Here is a 23,699-nt window from a genome sequence, read left to right on the forward strand (position 1 = left end):
CCCAATTTCTTTAACAGCTTTGTCACAGAAGGCCAGGTTTTATAAGGAATGTTTTCATCCTTGGTTAATTCATAAAGACTCTGTAATTGTTCAAGTGTTTCTTCCTGGGACCAACCATACTTAACTTTAGAGGCAACTATTCTCAACATACACTTCTCCAGCTCCTTATCAATTCTATCTTCATTGTCAGTTTCTTCCTCACTTTCACTTGAAGAAGCATGTGACACAGTTGGTGACTATTGGACAGAGGCATCATCACTTAGATCATTTTCATCATCTGACAGACAAGCATGTGACGCTGTTGGTGACAATTGGACAGAGGCATCATCACCAAATGAATCATCACTTAGATCAATTTTATCATCTGACAGACTAACTTGGTTATCTGCAGCCATAAGAGAATACACAGGAGGAGGATTGTACACATCAGCTCCTGTAGCATTAATTGTGATATGATTAACGCCCTAGTTGATGTTTTCATCCACAACAAAGGTCCATCCTTGTCATTGTTGGAGTCGTAAGGATGGAACTGGAAATGTTTTCGAGCAGTTCTTTTATCTCGAATCTTTCCACAGCATAATTTACAGTTACATGGGATTTTGTTGTCATTGGAACCTAGTTGAAGAAAAAAGGATGTTAGCATCAAAACATAAAAAGGAATATTCTATTTGGAAGAAGAAAAAAAAAAATGAACTTAAAATGCCCACAAAAAATTATTTCGAACCACAGAAGTCATAATTTTGTGGACATAAATGTTATAAAAAGTAAAGCATTGAAAAGATAATTTTAAATGAGCAGTAAATGGGTTGATACACATTTCTGCAATTGAACTACCCTGTGAGCAGAGGTTTTTTTCTGACCCTCCGACATATATTGATAATGATTATAGGATATTTCTTATTTATCATATATTTATAAATAAAATAGATATTGAATTGCCAGATTTTTATTTTTATTAATTTCGTTGTGATTACATTGTATTATATAGCATGACATTTCTGAAAAACAGTTGTACTGAGTATTTTAACTGTGGATACATAAAGTTAATTGATTGATATTTTAAAAATATTAAAAAAATATGTAATGAAATATTTTCTATTGCTTTATCTTTTTTTTTTTTTAATGGCTTATCTGCCCGATTTAATAAGATATTGTAAACAGATAAAAATAATAAGAATTTATGAAAATGACAATTAAATCCCAAGACCTCCGTGGCGAGTACAAAAATCCGCAATGCATTGTGGACCATTTTAAATATTGTGTTAATACTTTATCGCGCGTGAGCGGGCTTACGAGTAATTGAGGAGATTTCGGGAATAATTTTACGGACAGCACTTGACGACGAATTGAAGTTTATTACAATCCAAGAACTTGTCGTAAACTAGAGTTAAATGATACAAAGGGCGAAACTTAATTACTACTGGAAACCTGCATAACATTCCAGTCATACCATTACGGAAATACATGCTTAACAAAGAATGATATAGTGAATCACAAAAAACATAGAAAACTAACATAATATTGTGGCATAGATGAATTACATTGAGATTAAAATACTATAACATGTAGCATAAACTTATAGGCCTTTAGGCGTAAAGTGATAACATATAATACACACCCATAGGTATAGTGGGCTTCCAATCATGCATTCTAGACTATAAACTATTATAATAAGAAACAAAGCGTACTTACATAACAGTCCCGCTTGCCGAGGTTAAGATATAGTTTGCTCCAACAAAGATAACTAAAAAACTACTATAAACTCTTTGATCACAAATAGATGTGTTCTCGTCGACTTCATACACTAATCTAACGCTAAGTGGAATTGAGACGTGTTGTAACTAAGTGAAACGTTAAAGATATGACGTAACTAATAATAGATACAAAAATAAAGTGTTCGTGGGCGAGGCTGATAAGCCTTCCTTTACATATTGCGCTCGCTCATCACTGAAGTTTTATAATAACAACACAGTGAATCAACACACTTGCTTTTTATGCTCCTTTATTCATAAAAGTGAGCGTTTCAGGTAGTTATGAAAATTCTAAATGTTTTTGTTATACAAAAATGCTCGAGGCTATAAATTATTTTTATTGTTATTTTTATTTTTATAATTTTTTCAGGCACTATCAGCTTACATGTGCTTTATCGAAAGGGCTTTTGGTCGTCATTTTTTATTTATTTAAATCCACCTTGAAAGCATATTACATGTCAAACCTATTTTCTGTTTTATGATTTTTTATCCACTTGCATTTTAAAACACTTGAAGTCGACCGTAGTCGTTGGTAGGGGTGACTTTCTTCGTCGAAATGTAGAGATTTTCTTTCAGTTTCCTAGCGACCGGATAAAGTCAAGCAGTGATGTTTTCACGCAAAAACCGAATGAGACGCGTGTGCGCATAGCTTTGGGTGCCAAAACTTTGAAAATGTTTCATCTTCGGTAAGTACGAGTGTTTTCTCTGTTTTTTGTTTTCTTTTTTTTTTAATACTCAAATACTTTCTGTGGTGAAAAACTACATCCGAATACCTTGCTAAGGTGTTCAAGTGTTGACTAGTCAAGTTTGGTGATTGAAGATAACATTTTAGGGCATCTTTTAGTGATAATTTTCCACAAAACTTGTTCTAAGCACAAGAGTGCTTAAAATATATTTTGCATTTTTTGAAAAGCAATCCATTTTTCTCTTGCTACAATAGAGCAACAATTAACATAGTTATCACAAAGGTCTTTCAAGTTTTTTAATCTGCTAATCAGTGGGAAGATACAAGTTAGAAGAAAAGTAAGTTATAAAATAATATCTGTAATTTTATTGAAATTTTTTTAAATATTATATTTTGTAACTTTTTTCATCAGTTAAGTCTTCTTTTTTACAAAAAAACCACCTTGGTAACAAACTGTTTGTTTTAACTTCATGGCGTCTCAAAAGGTATGTAAATTATTATATCTTATTTTAAATGCAATGTGCAAAATAATCATTTTTGAGTCGAGAACAATGACTTTTTGCTGTGCATTGAAAGTGATCAGGGTGAACAATTGATTCATCTGTACCTTTATAAGTATTTGCTATCAGGTTTTTGAAATTTCAGCTTGAGGCAATATGCATTTCATCTGTCTTGTACATTGACTTTACCTAAATTATTAAATGCTGTATCAATTTAAAATTAACTGCATTATGAAAAAAGAGCAATTTATGCCTTACTAGTATCTGTACAGGTGATATTTGTGACAATAGGAAATGTATAAATATTAATCATGGTTTTTATTTTTTGAGTTTCAAAAGATTTCAGACCTTCAGCTGCTGTTGAATCTTGAAGATAATTCTTGGGTGTTGCAAAAAATGAACTTGCCTTTATATGTCTTACTCAAATTGAGGGAAGCATTAAAAAACTACTCAAAAAATTCAATGTTATTAACATTACTTTTGCACAAAAGATGTTTCATACATACACTACATGTACTTACAATAATTTTCATCTATTGCACAGACAATTCAGATGGTGACAAGAAATCTACACATACTACATGTCTTAAAGAGCTGTCAAAATCAAAATTACTTTAGCTGCAGAAAACAAGTATGGATGCCCAGTTTGCCAATATTCAGTTGAATGCTGTCTGAAAAGGTCAGAGAAACCAAGGTAAATGCTAAAAATTATGTATAATAAGTAAGATACGCTAACTGTTCTAACGTTAAAGTCTAACAGATTGCACTATATGGTGTTCTATTATTGTCCTTGAACCATAATAGAATGAAATGCATGATATTGTTCAAAAAAGCTAGTCTAGATAAGCACTAGAAGATTCAGACTGGCACTCTGCATTCATAAGTCTTTTCCTATGTATATTTCAAATGATTATCACTGTATCTAGTACTAATCATTTAAATTTTAAGATCTTCTTCAGTATTTTCTTCATGAAATAGATGTTAAAGAAGCACTCAATCTCTTCACTATAGTATTCAGTCTTTTGTATAACATTCCATGAATGTGAATGTCTACAGTTTTCACCTATGTCACAATTATTTTCACTTAATAAACCATTATAATTGTTATTATTATTAGATCAGCCTGTTGTTCAATATGTTAACAAGAGTTTCTTTGTTATTGATATTCATGATTTTACTACTTTATTTGTTTCATCCAATGTGTATTTTTAATTTCATAATTTTTTTATACAAGGATGAAACAGAAGTAGCACAATATTATTCAGATTTTGGACCTGAACAAGTTTATGTTTTATTTTGTTCCAATGAATGTCATGTTTTAATAGTTATCATACCATGCTTCTATGCTTATCATTCATTGACCTTGACATAAGTAATAGGAACTTGAATAATGTTTTTTTTATAGTGTTATGGAGGAGGAGCACTCAGGTTGTCTTCTAAGACAACTACAGAAGAGGCCCAAGCTAACAACATGTTGGTCAGCCAAATATTAAATGACAAAGAAATTAACTATGGAGCCTATATTGTCAAAGACACTTCATGGCAAGCCTTGTTCTGGAGAAATGTCGATACTCAGACCAACCTGATATAATTAAGTCACTAATTATTATGTGTTTCCTCTCGACTTTTTTTAGGTAGAACTTTTTGTAAGGTTGAATAAGAAGACTTGTGTCAAATAAGACCAAAAACGTTATTTCTTTTTATTATTATTATTATTATATGTATTTTTTTACCTCTTTAATCAGTTTTTGTCTTTCTTCTATATTACACCGTCTAAACTCTGCCGTTTTCTGAATCTTATAGTCATTATAAGAACCACTACTTATTGTTTTCCTTGTTTCTTCTATAAATGATGCGCGGCGCTGGATAGTCTTCAAGCTTGCTTCAGTGCTTGAAACCCGAGGCGAATGTACAATTGACAGTTTCAAAGGCACGAAGCAATGTGGAGAAGAAAATGAAATACATGGGAACCCCGCTAATCTGCCCATCAAAGGGACATACAAAAATGGCCGTATTAACGGGGTGGCCGTAAGTCGGGGTTCCACTGTAGTAGAAACATGATAAACTGATCAAGATGTTCTAGAGTACAAACACAAAAAGTGTTCAACATTAAAACTACTAAATACTGCTCATATTGTTTGTACATTTATAATCAGTAAATATCTTTGCATATTGTTTCTACATTTATAATCTAAATATCATTGCATATTTGTTTTTGTTTTTTTTATTGCATACTCTGTTTTGGTTTGCCTTTTAGAATACTTACCGTCCCCCCAGTTTTCATGATAATATACGAGTCTTTGTTGATAATTTCCTTTTAATAAATTTCGTAGCTGTAATCTCCTCGCTTTTCTCCAATGGCTTTGTCAGTGGCTTATCCATTATTTGTGGCAGTGTCAATGTGAAAGGCTGGGCGAGATTGTCGCACGTAGCTTCGTGATCGTGAACCTGATCTAGGGGGAAGGGTTTTTGCAAATGGAGCAAAGCACGGAAAGAGAACGAAGAATGTTTAGAACTATTCGTGGTGGTTTCTGAAGAGTGAGCGCTAATGTCGGAGAATTGCACACAGGACATTTTGAATTTTCTTGAGTATGATTTAGCCAGCTCCGGATACATTCAAGAAAGAAATGATGTTCACATAAAGACTGTAAAGGCTGTTGAAGAACTTCTTTGCAGATTGGGCATATCACATCATGAGGAGGATTCAAAAAACGGGAAATTTCAGGAGCAGGTTCAATAATTTTGGCTGGAATGATATGGTCTGGTATTGCGATTTCGGAGAGAGTGTGGTCATTTCTGAGAGCCTTTATTTTCTTGGGACGTCCTTTACCTTCAGAACTTTTTCGTTTTCTACCACCACGTTGTTTTGATTTAAAATATGTACAAATTTGGCAATTATCGACGTGTGGAGTCCATGCAAAAGGCACGACACTACATGTTGCATCTTCAGAGGTTATGGTTCTGCAACATTTTGCGTAGCAGTTGTTACAAAGTTTATTCGGATGAATGTTATCATCATCATTTTCGATGTTTATGTTAAAAATAACCATTAACTTTTTTATTTCAGGTTTTTTGCAACTGTGTACGTAAGTAGTTTGCTTCTCGCCCATATATAGTCCCCAAATCCTGCAGGTTTTTGCCAAGCAGTCGCTATAAAACTGAGTTGACATGTCTAAAAAGTAACGTTTTTGTAAAAATATACATTTTTTATTACTTTATAATTCGAGTAAAAAAAATGTTAGGAGCTTGAATTCTTCATTTTGTTAAATTTCAGTCTCTTAGCTTAATCGTAATGGCTTACCTTTTCAACGAAAAACTTCCAGTGATCCAAGAAATTAAATTTCGTAAAGATACTTTTCATGCTCACGGTAAAGTTGCGAAAAATCACTTCGTCGCATGATTTACAATAATTTTCAAATAAATCAAGTTCTCATCTTATTGAAACGCTCAAATTAATCTTCGTATCCGTAGGGAGCTTTCTCAAGTATTTTTCTTTCGTTTAAAGCGTTCACTATGCAATGTTCAAAGGAAAATTGCCGGGAAAATATTTCGAAATTGCCGCCATTTTGGTTGCCAGGGGAGGATCAACTTGGCAACACAGTTTGGTCGCGCGCGTATCCTGGAACCTAATGTCCGGATCGAAACATCCGTAACCTCTAGAGTTGCAAGATTTCATTCGTCCAAAGTGTTGAAGGTGGAGATTTACTTTTTGCAACTTGTAAGCATTAGCCTCTGGTATCAGGAGCTGTAACTCGGAAAGTGAATATATATCAGCAAAGATAGACAAAATCTGTGTCTTAGTTTCCTTGTAAACAGCTGCCTCGTAAGCAGAAACTAGGGCTTGAACTGATTGATTATTTCCAAGGGGGTTTGAAATGTCATCATCTTCTAATTGTTGCTCAACTGATTTAGAGTCCTTTATGGCTTTCCACAATAAGCTTTCTTACCCAGGAGCAATTATCTCAAGTACGGAAATTATCCCTTTGCGAATTTTACGAAGATGTTGCCGTTTTGTTCTGTCTGAGTTTTCATCCCACGGATCTCTAAGAGTATACCTGACTGGACTGTGAGCCCTGGTCTTTAATACTGTATTTACTGCAGATAATGCTTCACTTTTTGCTAATGGTGTGGGTATGTATTCTGAACCAGAAGTAAAAAGCCCTGGTGAGATGTTTTCAGGCGTATCATAACAATATCGCGCACACCTTTCCCTTTTAGGCGGTAGACAAAGTGAATAACCTTCCGTATTCTTGTCATAGTTATTTGTTTCTTTAACCAAATTACTCTTTACTTCTGTTTTGATCTTACTCATTTTCTTCTGACATGACGGACAAATGCCTAAAACAGTGAATATTTGATAAATCATGAAATCATACACCTCATCATTATACGAAAGAGTAATCATAAGAATTATGTGAAGCCACTACCTAAATTCATATTAGACTTGACTGAGGGTAAAATTAATAATAACTCTTTATGTTGTTGTTTGGTTGATATTCACGCACTTTCCATGATTTAGGAGAGTTTTCAGTATGTTTCCTAGTCCACCCGTCTGCCATTCCAGTCGTCCGCATTTCTTCCCGTCCGTGCGTCCATTCGTCATTCTTAGGTTACTTCCGTCCTTCTTTTATTCTCCAATTGTATTAATTATCCTCTATACTCAAGTTATATATACAGCAGTATCAGGCCACTCTTGTTTCGATTTATACTTTAATTCCCTTATTTATTAATTCAAAATTACAATTCTCTTACTTTGTTCCAATAGGAACAATTTTTCCAAATTTTTTCTAAATAATTTCTGAATGACACTTGTTTATTGATCGATCTGGCTTGGAATTGCCTTGGGTTTTCTGCACACTGTTCTCTTGTCAGCTTGAGCCCAACCACTATCAAGATTGTAGCGGTGTTTCCCACAAATAGTGTATGTCGACAAAATTTCCTCATAGTCAGAGAAAATTCCTGTTGCTAGAATCAACTCATATTCACTTTTAATATCGTGTACTCGAATGTTGGAGAGATGTCTTGAAATATCTCTTGTACACGTCACAAGTGGTACAATATGATATGTTCACATTTTCTCTTACATCGCCGCAATCAACATCTAATTCGTGAAGAGAACATTTCATGTTGACTTTAAAAGATGGAAAACGGAGCCGATCTACAGGTTCTTTAATAATTCGCCTGTACAATTTTTTTATTGATTTATATTTGATAAAAAAAGATCCGAAGAGATGAATTCGTATCGTAAAATAGAAAGCTGTTCACAGAGCATATAAGATAATGTTCGGGCTGCACAACGTGTTGGCGAGACGCCAAACAAGTAATGTTCAGTTAGTTATTTAGCCATAGATAAAAAAAGTTCATAAATTCTTTATAAAATTGGCTGTGCTTATACAAGCCAGCCTCTTAATGGCTGCTTTATTTTCTGTAATGGTGCCTTTGTAATGCTCTTGTACAGATGGTATGGGATTACAGTGGCTTCTGCACCATTATCTGCTTTGACTCTGACTTCTTTTTCTGCGATTGTCAGCTTGATCATACTCTTGCTACCTTCACTGCTGGACATCCCTCCAATCTCCACAGATCCATTAAAGAAATATGAATGAACGTCGGTTTTCATATGGGTCTTCTTTGGCTAGAACACTCTCGTGTTTCTCTCCTTCAGCTTGGGGCTTTCGTTATACCTTATCTAGCCAAACTTTGCAAACTGTCCTTCTTTGTGATACTTGTTATACTTCTTTTTGAATGCAGGGCAGCGACTCGGTTGGGCAAATGGGTGTTGGTATCCACAAAACTTACAAAGGCGAGCACTGTTTCTTTCCTTTCCTTTCACATAATGAACACTCAATGGCTGGCCTGTTCTAGTAATCGTAATTTTGTGCAATTTCCTGGTATTTTCCTCTTGGTATCTTTCTGATAAATCATCAGCTACTGATTTCTTAACCTGTTTTCATAATGCTGTATCCTTCTCTTTTTCTTTCATGGTGACATTCAGCAACTGATGTTGAAGTGGAAGGATCATTGAAATTGTTGGAATTTGTTCTTCACACAATGCAGTTGTTGCTATTTTAAGAGGGGTCAAGAAAACAACCAAATCCTCGTCATGTTGACTGATAGGGATATCACCTGTGCTAAGACCTTTATCTTTCCCCCTGAGTTCTTTTGATGTAAGTGCTGCATAAATGGCAGGTTGTTCAAGGTACCTAGTGTACAAACGTGCAATTGATTGTCCATTGATGCCCATGAATGTACACTCATATTTAAATATCGGTATCGAAACTTGATCCGCGCTAATGATGTTACTTGTGTTGTTGACGAAAGTACATTACACGTTATTGATACAACTATTGATACAAATGAATGTACATTTTCTGTCAATGAACAGCAAGATTTGTAAGGCATAACAATAAAACTATACGATAAATGAAACACCATGAATGCAGTTGTTTTAAAGCTGATATTTATTTACCAAAGTAAATATTTCCTCAAAAATTACACAATGAAAAGCATAACAACTTCTCCACTTCTATCCCAATTTTTAAGACAATTTCAGCATACTGTAGCAGCTTGTTTTCGGCAACATGTATTGCTACAGTGTTTGGTACGGTATTGGTACAATGTTTCACTCCACTCACCTCCAAAAACTCGGACAATACCCGAAATAACAAATCTTTCAATACACTACATATTTACCAAAGTAAGTATTTTCTTCAAAAATTACAAAAGTATAACAGGAATGTAAAGTCGATCGCCTTCCTATTGTCAAGATTACTTCGGATTCTAACTCATAAGAACACGCACATGTACTTCAAACGTCCGCCGCCATCTTTAGTCTCCCCTTTTATAACCGCTGACCATACATACCAGTGTATTGTATTAATACACTACATCCCTCCCTTTCTCGGAATAAACAACATGCTACAACTGACTAAAAGGATAAATAGCAAGTTCATACAACAAAGTCATAAATGTTACTTCGTGAAGAAGTCTTACAATTTCGTAGGCATCCGCCTTGTAAATCTTTCCTGTCCCGCGTTTCACTTATCATCTCTTCTGTTAGCCCTTCGTCGTCTTCCCCATCTTGTGAATGCTCGCTTGCTGTTTGGTACTTCTCTAGATGTGTGACGTTTCGTTGATACTGTACACCCTCAGGAGATTCAATGACAACGCTATTTCCTTCTTTGCTCACCACTTAATACGGTTGATTTCCAAACGTTGTGGATAGCTTGTTCTCCTTGTTCTGTTTGATTAGTACTTTGTCCCCTGCACTCAGATCTGAGTATCATGCATGCCTCCTCTCGTTTGCGCACAGCTTTGCTTTCATCTTCATCTCAGCATCTCTGTCTTCAAACTCTTCTGCTCTTCTGGCTTCTTGTATGTCTGGCATTTTGGTCCTCATTTTCCTACCAAAGAGTAGTTCTGCTGGCTCATTCCCGTGGTTGTGTGTGGTGTCGCCCTGTATGCTGTCAGATATGTCGGCACCTCCTTCTTCCAGTCCTTCCCTTCGGCTTGGGCTATCTTCATCCTCTTGAGTAGTGATCTATTCCGCCTCTCGATTTCAACGTTTGCCTGTGGCCACGAGGGTGTGAATCTTCGGTGCTCGATGCCATGATCCAATAAATACTGCTCGAATGCCTCTAATATGAATTGTGGCCCATTGTCGCTTGATATTGATTGGGGTAGGCCATGCCTGGAGAAGATCTCCTCTAATCTGTCATTAATTGTGATCTGTGCCTCCCTGAAAGATATCAACTCCTCGTAGTCGGTGTCAGTTGCTTGGTTGTTTTCATCATCATAGCTGGCCTGTTCGACAACTACTGGATCATCTTTACATTCTCCTGTAGTTGTCTCTTCATCATTTCCTTATTTTTCTTGTTCTGTCGATTGCAGTTGCTTTTTACTAATAAATACATGTCCACACGACAAGCGTACGTCTCTTTATTTGCAATTCATTAGCTTATTGTAAATATAATGACAATCCATTAGAGTTTTTCCGTATCCCTTAAATTTCATGTGTGAATTTCAAGGAGTGAAATTTTTCATGCAAATTAAGGAAGGATATTTATTATATTCTTAATTAGCTTTATGAAACAAGGTACTTTCGTAATGTCACCATAGCGCAACGAACACCGTTAAGAATAAATGTTCGCATACGTTAATAACTATAAGAAAGGGAAGGAATAAATAAGAGAGACTAGCTTGTGTGGCTACAATAATTGGGTCCCAACCGGTTATAAGCCAAGTGATGGAAACCCACACCAACCATCTCCTTTCCTTTTTAAAAGGAAACAGAAGCTTGCCATAATTCATTAATAATAAATGGTTTTCTGTGGTTTTGAAGTAAAAATGTTAAAGTGCTTATAAGCCTTTGCACAATATTTTCAGAATTGATACTTTAGATAGTGAATAGTTGATTGTGAAAATATTTCGTCATTTGAATGTCGGGTCTTTAAGATACGAAGGTTTTTATTCTCAATATGTTAATGACTATGACGTAACATAAGGGATCATTTAATATACAACACTGCACTCGTTCCGGAATACAGTATTTTAAAAGCATCACCCTTTTACTCGTGACTCACATAAAGGTTCTTACAAATTTGTTTTCAAAAAATGTCCAGCTTTCAATATTAAAAATTGCCACAAAATAACTCAAATCCCTTATGTTACGTCATAGTTATCAACATATTGGAAATATAAACCTTCGTATCTCAAAGACCCGACATTCAAATGGCGAATTATTTTCACAATCAACTATTCACTATTTAAAGAATCAATTCTGAAAATACTGTGTAAAGGCTTGTAAGCACTTTAATTGGTGCTACGTTCTAGTCATACTTTAAGTCTTTTACCAAATAAATTCAATGCAATTTACCGTATCAGTATTATAGAGTTATATTTATGTGCAAAATTGAAGACAAAAGAACTTCATAATTATGTAGCAGACAGCTTGTTTGCATGGAACATTTTACCCCTTGAAATTCACACATGAAATTCAAGGGATACGGAAAAACTATATTGATTTAAATTTCTCAATGACTGAAATCTAAGCTTGATAAAGCTGCAATTAATCTAATACTGGTTATATATAAAACAATATGCAAGGAATTATATATATATATTAATTTTATATAATGCTGATATCGCCTAAGGCAGCTACAGGCAGTTAAATTGCAACTATTTGATAGACATTGAATATGAGGGAGAACAGCTAGAACCCTTATAGAAATTGGTAATTTATGTGAATTTAACCTTGCACATTGGGGATTTAATTTTCCCCCGCAAAGACGTTGGACGCGAATCATATTTCTCAACTTCTGTGTTTTATATATGAGCGTCCCTCCGTGAACTCCCTAGAGAACTTCACATTCTTACAAACCCTGTGCGCTAGTTGCTTAACTCATAATAATTTAATTTATATTCTTATTCACTACCCCGCTAAACCAAATATAAATCATTTATTAATTAATACTAGACAGACTTACAGGAGTGTGTCCACACGACAAGCGTGCGAACCTCAAGAACGGGATTGGAATGGGAAAAAATTAAATACCGAAAGATCTGGAAACTGACAACAGAGATTCTGTTATCTTTCACTTTGGCTTTCTCCGATTTCCAACGCCCATGTCTCTTAAACAACCGGTCGGGAACATGGGCATTAGCAGCTGCAGAAGCCCCTCACGCTCGAAAACTATGTAACCCATAATCTTGTTTTGGCAGGCCGATACTCTCAATGGCAATTTCTCGAGCTCTAGTATAGGACAGTGGAGAAAGATTACGAAAACTATAAGTACCCGTTTTGCTCAAAAATGTCAGTGGACGAAACAAAAACTCCTCAGAATCTTGTGAAAATTGCCCTAATTCAAAATATCTTAACGTCAGCTTCACTGGGCATGTAGGTTTGAATGTTCTCGCAATAACCAACCAAGCGGTAAAGTAAAGAATGCACAACTTCAACAATACAAACATTTTGAAACTCGACGGACCTTGACTGGAACACGTGAATATTCTGCACAAACCCGAGGCAAACCCTGTGCAAATGAGTCTGTAATCAAGGAACACAGCGGTAATTTGGAATTCGAAACTGCTCTATTTATCAGACATGTTTGAAAGTCAAATTTACATATGTTTTGACTAATTTGCATACGGATTCAGAGCATGCGCAGACGTTTTTCACTCGTTTCCAGCCAAACTAGAAATGTTAATTTTTGTGGTTAGTCAGTCGATAGACGTCTAACCATTATGCTATCGCATAGCGTGAACCACTTCCCCTCCCCTGGTAGGGCGAATCATTTTTCGCATTTTATGCAGTAAGTTTTTAATTTACTGAATTTATCAGTTCATTTAACCGTTAAAGCTTTCATAATAAATCTCTAAACAGGGGAATAACAGTTTTCATGGCCGATCTTGACAGCGAAATTGCAAAAGCAAAATCAGTTTTACTATTCTCATAGGGGAATACAAATTTGAATAAGAAAGAAATTCGCGAAGCATTATGGTAGTGGGAGTCAAATGACGACATCATGCAAACGTCCTATTGGAGGATAAATGAGGCCGTAATTTACAGGATTTATTCAGCCCTTCAGGGAATTTAATATAAACAAACCAACAAAACAAAAAACAAAAAAACAAAAAAAAACAGAAAACAAAAACGCATTGTCGGTTGTGAATTAAATCAGACCTTGAATGTCTTCCGATGAATTTTGCCTTTTGCTCATGGGATTTTCAAATTCATTCTTAGAACAATCGAAAAAACCATATCTTTGAGTAATAATCTAATATGAGTTTATTGTGATTGATAATGATCAACAAGGCAACATTGTCTTAAAACTATTTCTATTTCTTTGCAATCATGTGATAAATAGGTTCTTGCTATATATACAGCAGATTTGAAACTGAACAACAAAGATTAATGAAAACAGTCGTTCAACGAGCAGCAGTGTTTATTCAAATGTAAAAGTTTTTAATAAAACACATGGTTCGAATTTTTTATATGGCATTAAAAACCTCCAGCCTAACAAGACCCAGAATTTGAAATAAAATAATCGAAAATGTAAAAAAATTAAAAGTTCAAAACTGCCTTAGGCCATTCTGATCATCATGCGCATAATTTCCCATGTATGCACACTGAGGATTTACGTTTCACTTTTGACAAATTTTTTAAAGTTCATGGGAAATACCGTTTCTTGATTTTATATACAAGTTCATTTCCTTGGTCCGTTCTGACCACATGGTTGAACTCATGAATTATTAATGACTTTGGATGACTTTAGTATGATCTTTCATGTCCTCACACTCATTCTACTTCTTTGGACTAACCACATGCGCTTCTTGAGCGCCTTTAATTCAATTTCGTAAACAAGGATTTCAAGCCGAGAAGATAGCGATAATTTCAAAGTGATTATTTCTAAGAATCTTGGAGGAGCTTCATGGGCAATAGCTACCCTGCGAACAGAAGAGTTTTTTAAACCCTCTCCCAAATCACTAAAAGACCTTTTGGTCAGAGCCAAAATACCTTCCATTTAAATAGGCAACCAGTTTTTTTGAAAACGGCGAGTGTAGAAGGTGAAGGCAGTGCCATTTTATCATAAATGTTCTACTAAAATCACTTCGGTGACTTTAGCATTTGCCCCCGTAAGTACTCTTTCTCTACATTCCGTCCGTGACAAAGGATTATTTTCACAAGTCCGCCAGGCCATTATTCTGCTGGTTTTAGACTATTTTTAAAATTGTCAAAATAATAATCGCTCAACTACTACCGTGTAGTATAAATGTTATATATATATAAATATATTAAATACTTTGTAACATATTTTTGCAAAACAAAAATGCTCTCATTCATTGAATTAGGGATGAATCATTGAATGAATGAAGGAATGGCACTAATCTTTAACCAAGAGAAGTAATGTACATATACTGTGATTTCGTAAAATAAAACAATGATTATAAAAGTAATCATAATTCTTACCGCTTATCATTAGCACATGCGAAATTCGCACTTATAACAGGTGGACTCCTTGGCACACCTGATGAAATGTATGTATCTTTTCCAGCCTTTAAAAATATGAAATTGCAACTCTTTAAATTAAATATTAGCACACCCACACACACTTACAATGCCGTGTTTATTGCTGAAATAGCTTTTTTCATGTACTTCATGTTATATAATAATAATCGATAAAATAATAACTTATTCAATAATTCTAAGGCACAAATTTTGCATATGAATATGGTTAAATGAGCAATTAAATAAATGGATGACCATTAACTAAAGGTGGTCTGGGACCCATAGATCCCATCGACATAATTCCTTAACTTTTGAATTTTTGTGAATATCCATTTTGTTTGCAAAACGACACAAACAAGGAATCCACAAACAGAGAAGATAACTGGCATAAGATTTTGAATGCTTTAGGGAAAAATCTTTGGTTCATCTGCACATGTAATAAGTGTACAAAAAATCTTGGTATGTTAATCTTAAATCTGTCTGTAATGGGGGCTAAAGCCATTTCAAATCGTCAAGTACCTGCACACTACTGCTCTAGAAACTTAAGGTTGAGCCCGGCCCTTAAATCAAGTACACAAATACAGTCATGTTTGTTATTGTAAATAGATGATGCTAAAAAGTTTACCGGGTTGAAGAGGGCTTGGACCTATAAACTTAACGTCATCTGGTGATGATGGGTCATCCCAGGCAAAGGGCAAATCACATAACTTCGATCTCTCAAGGGCCATTTTACAGGTGTAGTCTATATGCGTAATGAAAAAAAGGATCTCTTAGTTTAACAACATTTTATCACAAGTATATGTTTTATTTACTATCTTGCTGCTGACTGGCTGGCATCCTACAGCCAATCCCTGATAGTGTGTAATTCCAGAAATTATCCATACCCCTACCCCCACATCTGTTGGGTCTTTGTAATAGTCCATGTATTGATTCTAAAGAATAAAAATATTACCTTTAATGTCTGCATTTCCTGTTATGGACATGCATGCCCTTAAAACAGTGATTTTAGATGTTTCTGTGTCCCCTGTAAGTAAGACTACAGGACATGAGCCTACTACTTGGACGATTCTTTGGTATCCAAGGCTCATGACCGTGCCCCCCCAAGGCAAGACATGCTGCAGGGAAGTTACTTGTCAGCAGGTCCTTCATACATTGGAGCAGCTCTTTTAGACCATGTGCACCTAATGGCATTACTATGTTGGAAACAATTTCATCACAACCTGAAATTAAAAAAATAGCCCATCACATCCTAAAAGATATCAAATTCACATATTAATAACATTCCGAAATAATATTCCACTCCATTGTAATTGCTGAAAACCATACCCTGTTTGGTTGCACGTACCCGTGTGGTGAATACAGGGGAGTACTTCAGAAGCAGATGTGTTAAATTATGCAAGAAATAGCTTTCTGACAAGCCTTTTTAATTTATTGCATTTGATGATCATTAAATTTCACAATTTAGAAAGTTGGATACATGCAGAATAACACACAACATCCAAAACATGTACTGCATTACATAATTAAAAAAAAAAACAAAGAGAGAAGTAAACTCAAACTTAGAATTACCTCTTCCTTTAGAACGGCCTGCACTTCGATGAAGGACATAACGTTCGTTCTCTGGAAGGCTTGTCTTTGTAGCTGGACTGAATTGCAGTTCTTTGTTTATTATGAAAGTACTGCAGCTTTGCCATGCAGGGTACTTTATGTTCAAGACAAAATAACAAGAAACATGAAAATTTTAGATGCCTATACATTATTGTCCAGTATTAAAAAATATTACAAAGTCTGTAAATTATTTGACAATTAAAGTCATATGATAAATGCTGATCTTATTCAATAACTCTGTCATTTATTTATTTATTATAACCCCCCCTCCCCCCATATATGTGCGTAAAATATACAACACAACATACGTACACTGGAACAAAAAAATAAATTTTAAGAGCAAGCAAATGCCCTCCCAGCCTGTCATAGGATTATTAATGTTCGTATTATTATAGATTCATAAATAACTCACCAAAGTTGCGACTTTTCTAGTTATTCGTTCCTTTGTAATTATCTGCCTGGTGGAACATGTATGTCCCTAAGTCAATGCTTGCTGGGGCATCTTTTGGTACCCTGTACCACAAAGATGAACAACATACACCTTGCAAAATTGACAAAGTCGTTCTTGAGTCACAGTTGTGCCATTGTCAATGCACAAGTCCTTTAATAGACAAAAGAAAAATCGAAAATTTATTTTGTTGATTATTAAAATCATAAAAAATCACATGATCTCTAGTACAATTCATGATATTTAAACCCTCTCCCGGACCACAGGTGGAGGGGGCACAATCCAAAGTAAGCATATAAATTGGAATGCTCAAAAAATATCTTGAAAGAATACTGAATTATAGGGTATAGTGTAAGAGCTATAATTAAAAATCTAAAAAGATCCCATTTATAAATAATAAATGATAAATAATAGGGTTTTTTTTTTGTAATATCAAACAGCTGAGTCGACAATAAAACTTAATCCTTACACCAATCTAGATTAGCAACAACTGTCATAAAAAACTGGAATACATTGGCATTGCACATATGGATTTTCTTTTCCTCGTTTCCCTAAAATTAGGGCATTATCAGGTCTATATTCGAAATTCAATACCCTAAATCATAGCAAGGGGAAACAGGGTAACCCATTGGAACGCAGGAGAGTGCAGGAGATCACAGGGGATCACAGGGGAATGCAGGGGAATACAGGGGAACACAGGGGAACATAAGGGAATACAGGAGATTACAGGGGAACACACGGGATCACATGAAAAAACAGGGGATCACAGGGGAATACAGGAGAATACAGGGGAACACATGGGAATACAGGGGAACGCAGGGGATCACATGGGAATGCAGGGGAATACGGGAATACAGGAGAATACAGGGGAATACAGGGGATCACATGGGAACACAGGGGATCGCATGAAAAAACAGGGGAATACAGGGGAGCACATGGGAATACAGGGGAATACAGGGGAACACATGGGAATACAGGAGAATACAGGTGATCACAGGGGAAAGCAGGGGAATACAGGGGAACACAGGGGATCACATGAAAAAACAGGGGGATCACATGAAAAAACAGGGGATCACATGGGAGTACAAGGGAATACAGGGGAACACATGGGAATACAGGGGAATACAGGTGATCACAGGGGAACACTAGGGAACACAGGGAAACACAGGGGATCACATGAAAAAACAGGGGATCACATGGGAATACAGGGGAACACAGGGGAACACAGGGGAATACAGGGGAACACAGGGGATCTCATGAAAAAGCGGGAACACAGGGGATCACATGAAAAACAGGGGAATACAGGGAATTACAGGGGAATACAGGGGAACACATGGGAACGCAGGGGAATGCAGGGGATCACATGGGAATACAGGGGAACACAGGGGAATACAGGGGAACACAGGGGGAAAGCAGAGGATCACAGGGGAATACAGGGGATCACAGGGGAACGCAGGGGATCACAGGGGAACACAGGGGATCACAGGGGATCACAGGGGAACACAGGGGAATACAGGGAACACAGGGGAATACAGGGAAACACATGGGAATACAGGGGAACACAGGGGATTACTGGAGAACATAGGGAAACACAGGGGATCACAGACGAATTTAGGGAAACTTTAGAATAGTGGTGTATAAAGTCGGGACAACTCATGTAGTCTTACACGAAGTACTGACCTTATCAGCCTTGTTCAGAGAGAGTCGACGAGTGTGAATATTTTTTGACTAAAAATCCTTCTTTTATCTCTCAATTATGGATTTTTATGGGCGCATACAGCATTCTCAAGGTAAATTAACTATTGTTTTAGCTTCGTATTATTTAGTTTTTTAATCTAAAGCGATATTTTAGAGTTAAATTGACCGTACCGAGTTCGGTTGCTCGTCGCCATGTTTTGGCGGGATTCATTCTCAACAATTTAGCTTCAAGTTGAACGATTTATTGCTTGAAAAAACTGAAATATCCCAAATAAAATATTCTTTTATGCTTTTTTGGGGATTTAGCAATTTGTTATGGTAAATTATCTATATTTTGTGTGATTATATTTGATTTTACGGCCTCGTCAAACAGACGTTTGAAGTCAGTTGGGAAACGTTTCCCTCTAAAGTTTGTTTTCCGTGATTTTCTTGAGATGAGATGTTTTCTTGAAAATCCATCCTGAGAGAAGCACTTTATTTCCATTTAGTAAGTTTGAGAATATCTTAAAGTAAGAATTTTACGCTTTCCTTATTTAAATCAAGAATCATAATCTTATAGTTGGCACACAAGAAATAATTTCTTGAATCAAGATTTCACTATTTAACAAATTAGACTACGAGGTCGAGTCTTTTATCAGTCAATTTGACTCATAAAAAAAGAAAACGAGTAGTCTAATTGTTTTAGCATAAACCTACTAGCTAATATTATAGTACTGAACGACGGTCAACCAGCGGCTTTGTTTTCATTCATCTTTGCGATCTCGACTTGATGTCTTAACTTTTTCTATTTTTATAGCTTTCTGTTTCTATTATTACAGTCAAAACTCTGTTTCCAATATTTTCCACCTTTTTATTAGTTCTTGGGATAGTTTGCTTTTTATAAAACTTCTGTTTTTTTCCAGTACTTTTTTTCTATGGCTTTTGTAGTACTGTAATGTATCTCAGTAGACTGAAAACTACGAATACCACAGCTTTAGCCCCATGGAGGTTTAAGCCCCAAAAGCTCTAGCCCTATCTGGCACCCATCCCACCTGGATGGAAATCTAAAGCAGGTATTTAGAAGCTTTTAAAGTTAATTACAAGACTGATAGGGCTTGTAGTTCTAATGAATTTCTAAGTGGAACGCATGCGGGTTCGCAGCCATTTTGGACTTTTTTTTAGTTTATAGTTCTGGTGAAAAAATATATACCTTCAACAGAGTTAACTCTATTATTTAACTGAAATAAGCTTTATAGCCATTTTTTCTTTAAAGATAGCTCAATAAAACTTTTCAACGAGTGCTTTTAGAATAATTATAACAGATATTCTATGGCGGCCATGTTGTTTTAACATCCGACCACAGGAAGCCCAAGCTTAAATTTTCTTTACATTATTAATTCTTTAATTTTTACTGTAGTCATTGTTCAAAATCTCACAGAAGCATAATCTCTTTTCAAGGATGACCTACAGATAACGTAAATGATCTATATCAATTTTATTGTAAATATGCAAAGAAAAAGTATTTATAGATGAACATTAATATACTTGTAAAGTGCTTTTGGACTTTAGGAAAAGGAGCTACATAAATTCATCATCATCATTATTCATATTATAGATAAAGTATATTTATTAATTGTCATATAAGCTAAGAATAGTGCAAATCTTTGGGTTTGCTAACAGATGGGAACAACCGGTCAGTAGCTCCATTTTCCCCACCATAATGAACTCAGACAATCAGAGGACTGTACTACAGATATGTCATGGCTTGGATCGTGTAGGCTGGAAGTTAAAATTGGATGGATTAGCTGTGGTGTTATTGGGTCGCTAGGACTTCACTGTTGTGGTGTTGAGGGATGGTCATCAGCAATGACTGTGTTGTCCTTTCTGGGACTAAATAGTGTTATAACTGTCGCCTAAAAAAACATGAACAGAGAGCAAGATTAACATATTTTAACAGCTGTAGTAAGATAAAACTCTAACACTCATGATTCAAATGATTTTTAAAACTAGTAAAAAATATGATTCTAACTCAAATGCTTCATTTTATGGCTTACGTGTTGCCAAAAAACTATCAACAATCAAAATAACACTCATGATTCAAATGATTTTTAAAGCCAGTAAAAATGATCCTAACTTGAATGCTTCATTTTACGGTACTAATTATGAACCTTAGAGGTGATCATTATGATGACATGCCAACAGAAAAATTGTATATAGTGTATATGGTTCAACTTCTTTAAAATCAATTTAGAACTGTTAACATTAGTAAGGTTCTACTGCAGTTTTTTCCCTCTTTATTAGTCATTCATATTATAGATTATCATGTAATTCAGTAAGTTTTACTGGAATAGTTGTGAAATTTTTATTGTGTGTATTTGCATCATCATTAAAACAAATTAAAACGATTTTTTAATCAATCTGGGTTTCCTGTGTTTTGCACCACAACAAGAAAGGTTGGGCTCCCTGTGGCACTCCGCCGTTGACAGCTCGAGTCGGTAATGAAAGAAACCAGATCGATGTTGTGTCTAAAAATATTCATAAAAATCCAGGTTTCAGAGTTTGCCAGGTAAGAATTCTTAAACAGCTACATTATTTAAGGCTATAAAAGTGTTTTTGGCTTGTTTTCGAGTATATATTTTACTTATAAACACTAGTATCTTGTCTGTTATAGAAAGCGGCCAGAGGTCAGAAATGAGTAATTTGACCAAAGTTTGAAGACGTACTGCGTGACACACAATCATTTGCCCAAAGATTTCTTTACATCACTAGAAAGACCAACATCTGACTAATCAACCATCGAAGTTTCACGCGACTGAGAGGTTAAGCACTTTCAGAATGAATATTTTTGTAAGACCTACTTTTTGATACTCTAAACACACGTCTAGCAAATAAAATTATTTTGTTATCTTAAAATTGTACAATAAATTTTATTAATATTTTTACGAAGAATAAGAAATTTAATAACAATAATGTAATAATAATAATAAGTTTGTAAATCATTAAAAAAAAAAATAAAAAAATAAAAGAATATTTACATTATGTACTTTGTGAAAATTTAAAGACAAAAAGTTACTATTTACAAAAAACTAGAAAAAAAGAAAATGAAAAACAAGCATTATAAAAAAGTCTAAAATTATCTAATATCGGCAAGGTTAGTATTAATGCTAAAGTCCAATAGAAAGTCACTTTCGTTGTTCTTATAAAAAGGAGTGCGGGAGCCTCTAATGCATGTAATTACAGCTTTCAAAATCTCAAACGACAACTTTGTTCTAATATATGTTATTGTGTCAGGATAGCTTTGTCCAGTTTTGTTCGCCAGTTTATCCGCTAGAGTTTTTAGGAAAATTTGGCTTTCCTTGCCCATACCACCATTGGTCCCAAAGATAAGCGGTGTAAATGAACCCATTTCCACTTCCAGAACTCTCTGTTGATATTTTCTTTTCTTTTCTTGCTCTTGTTCGTTGAATATTGATGAGGTGGTTTTCTTCTGGTTGCACTTGGAGTTGACATGCGACACTCGTACGTCAAAAAATGCTGTCACTCCTCGTTGCCAGAATGCCCCCGCTTTGATATCCAGGCGTGCATCTTCGCTTGTAGTCGTGGATTTTAGGTTAAACCGTTCTCCATTCAGTGGAATCAGCCGAGGCTCGGCTTGGACGTTATGGCAGACTTTGCTCAAGAGAGTGGTTAAAAAGTCGCGAACATTGTCATGTCTTTGGGCAATGAAGCCTCCTTTCTTGCAGGATAACGCGTGATTGACGTCGAAAGACGAGCCACATGGACAAGTCAAAGGTAGATCACTTAGGGGCATGTTATATCGTAAGCGCAAGGCATCTCTAAATTCTTGCTTGTTGAGGGTTAGGCCTTGGTTGTCATAAGGAATAGTGTTTAACCAGGAACGTGCACCTTTATCTAAAATTGTACAATTGATCCCAAAGTCACGCATATCGTACTCAATAGATTGTTCTTCAAGAATATGGGTTGTTTTAATTCCCAGTGTTGCTTATTTTTTGTCCAGCTGCCGCGAAAGTTGAGTCAAAATTTACCGTCGCGAACGGCGTTTTCGGGAGTGTTTGAAAAATTCCATTTTTCTCCATAACAAAGCGTTATTTGATCAAACCAACTATACAGCGATTCTTAGGATACATTACCCTATCTAACTTGAAAGTATGAGCGAAATCGATTTTTCGAAGTTTGCCACGGATTTTAAATTTTGCTTGATCGTTACAGACAGTCCCTCTTAATTTCTCGTTTATCAGTTGTGTTTATAGTGACGAACCGACACGAAAATTGCAAACAGGATCGAAATAACAATAGAGAGAGAGAATGGTAGACGCAACAAAAACGAAAACAGATTCTTATTGGATTACTTGTGTGGAACCAAAAGATAGAGGACAGGGAAATTGAAAAATGCAAATAAACTGATCCACTATTGGCTGTTTTAAAGGCCGTTTTGTGTTTATAGATTTGATTGAAAAACAAATATTCAACAACTATGAGCAATAAGCAATCTCACCTAGACCAAACCAGGGAAAGCAAGATTTTCGAACTTGAAACTTTAAAAGAAATTGAAGGAAAGTTTTTACAATCAGTTTTGTTTGTCTCAAACCGAAATCTAACCACAGAAGCCTTACACCAGTTGCATGAAATTGCGGCAAATTTTCTTAAGATAAAGAGAGAAATCATACAAGCACTTAAGGCGATGGACTCATTAGAAAAAGAACTGGAAAAATAGTTTCAATTCTCTATAAACATGAAACGGGTCTTTGAGAGCCACAACTTGCATTAAAGGCTAGACCATATGCTTGGTTTTTGTTGTGATATTTTATTATAATTGTTTTTTCACTGTTGTCAGTCATGACTAATCCCTCGGTATGGCTTTTATATTTTTGATTGGTGGCAAAACAGAAGCATGTTTTCTATCATACGCTTTCTACATTGTAGTAAACGTCAAAAAACAATAAGACTTTCAATCACTTTCTTTCTATATGTTTTGGTTTAAATTTTCAGTGCCCTGATGCTC

The 23,699-nt window shown here is 35.4% G+C and overlaps 1 protein-coding gene and 1 long non-coding RNA gene across 3 annotated transcripts; one reads left to right on the forward strand and one right to left on the reverse strand.

The window, feature by feature from the left end:
- The first annotated feature begins 1,936 nt into the window (after positions 1 to 1,936).
- On the forward strand, positions 1,937 to 5,063 carry LOC116288147 (uncharacterized). Of its 2 annotated transcripts, XR_016120801.1 has the most exons (5): positions 1,937 to 2,027; positions 2,328 to 2,437; positions 2,849 to 2,921; positions 3,481 to 3,630; positions 4,342 to 5,063. It is a non-coding gene; the product is annotated as an uncharacterized LOC116288147 (long non-coding RNA). The 2 variants fall into 2 exon arrangements; XR_016120802.1 differs by lacking the exon at positions 1,937 to 2,027 and having other exon boundaries at positions 2,136 to 2,437.
- Positions 5,064 to 20,508: 15,445 nt separating this feature from the next.
- LOC148907521 (uncharacterized) lies at positions 20,509 to 22,622 on the reverse strand. Its single transcript, XM_089035146.1, has 2 exons — positions 21,915 to 22,622; positions 20,509 to 20,589 (listed from the first exon to the last, which is right to left on the reverse strand). The coding sequence occupies exons 1-2, from the start codon at positions 22,620 to 22,622 to the stop codon at positions 20,509 to 20,511; spliced, it is 789 nt and encodes a 262-aa protein (XP_088891272.1).
- Between the last annotated feature and the right edge of the window lie 1,077 nt (positions 22,623 to 23,699).

The sequence above is a fragment of the Actinia tenebrosa genome, unplaced genomic scaffold, assembly GCF_029948245.1.
Source record: "Actinia tenebrosa isolate PJP-AT-01 unplaced genomic scaffold, QUT_ActTen_1.0 PGA_scaffold3__52_contigs__length_22856419, whole genome shotgun sequence".
Classification (NCBI taxonomy): Eukaryota; Metazoa; Cnidaria; class Anthozoa; order Actiniaria; family Actiniidae; genus Actinia; species Actinia tenebrosa.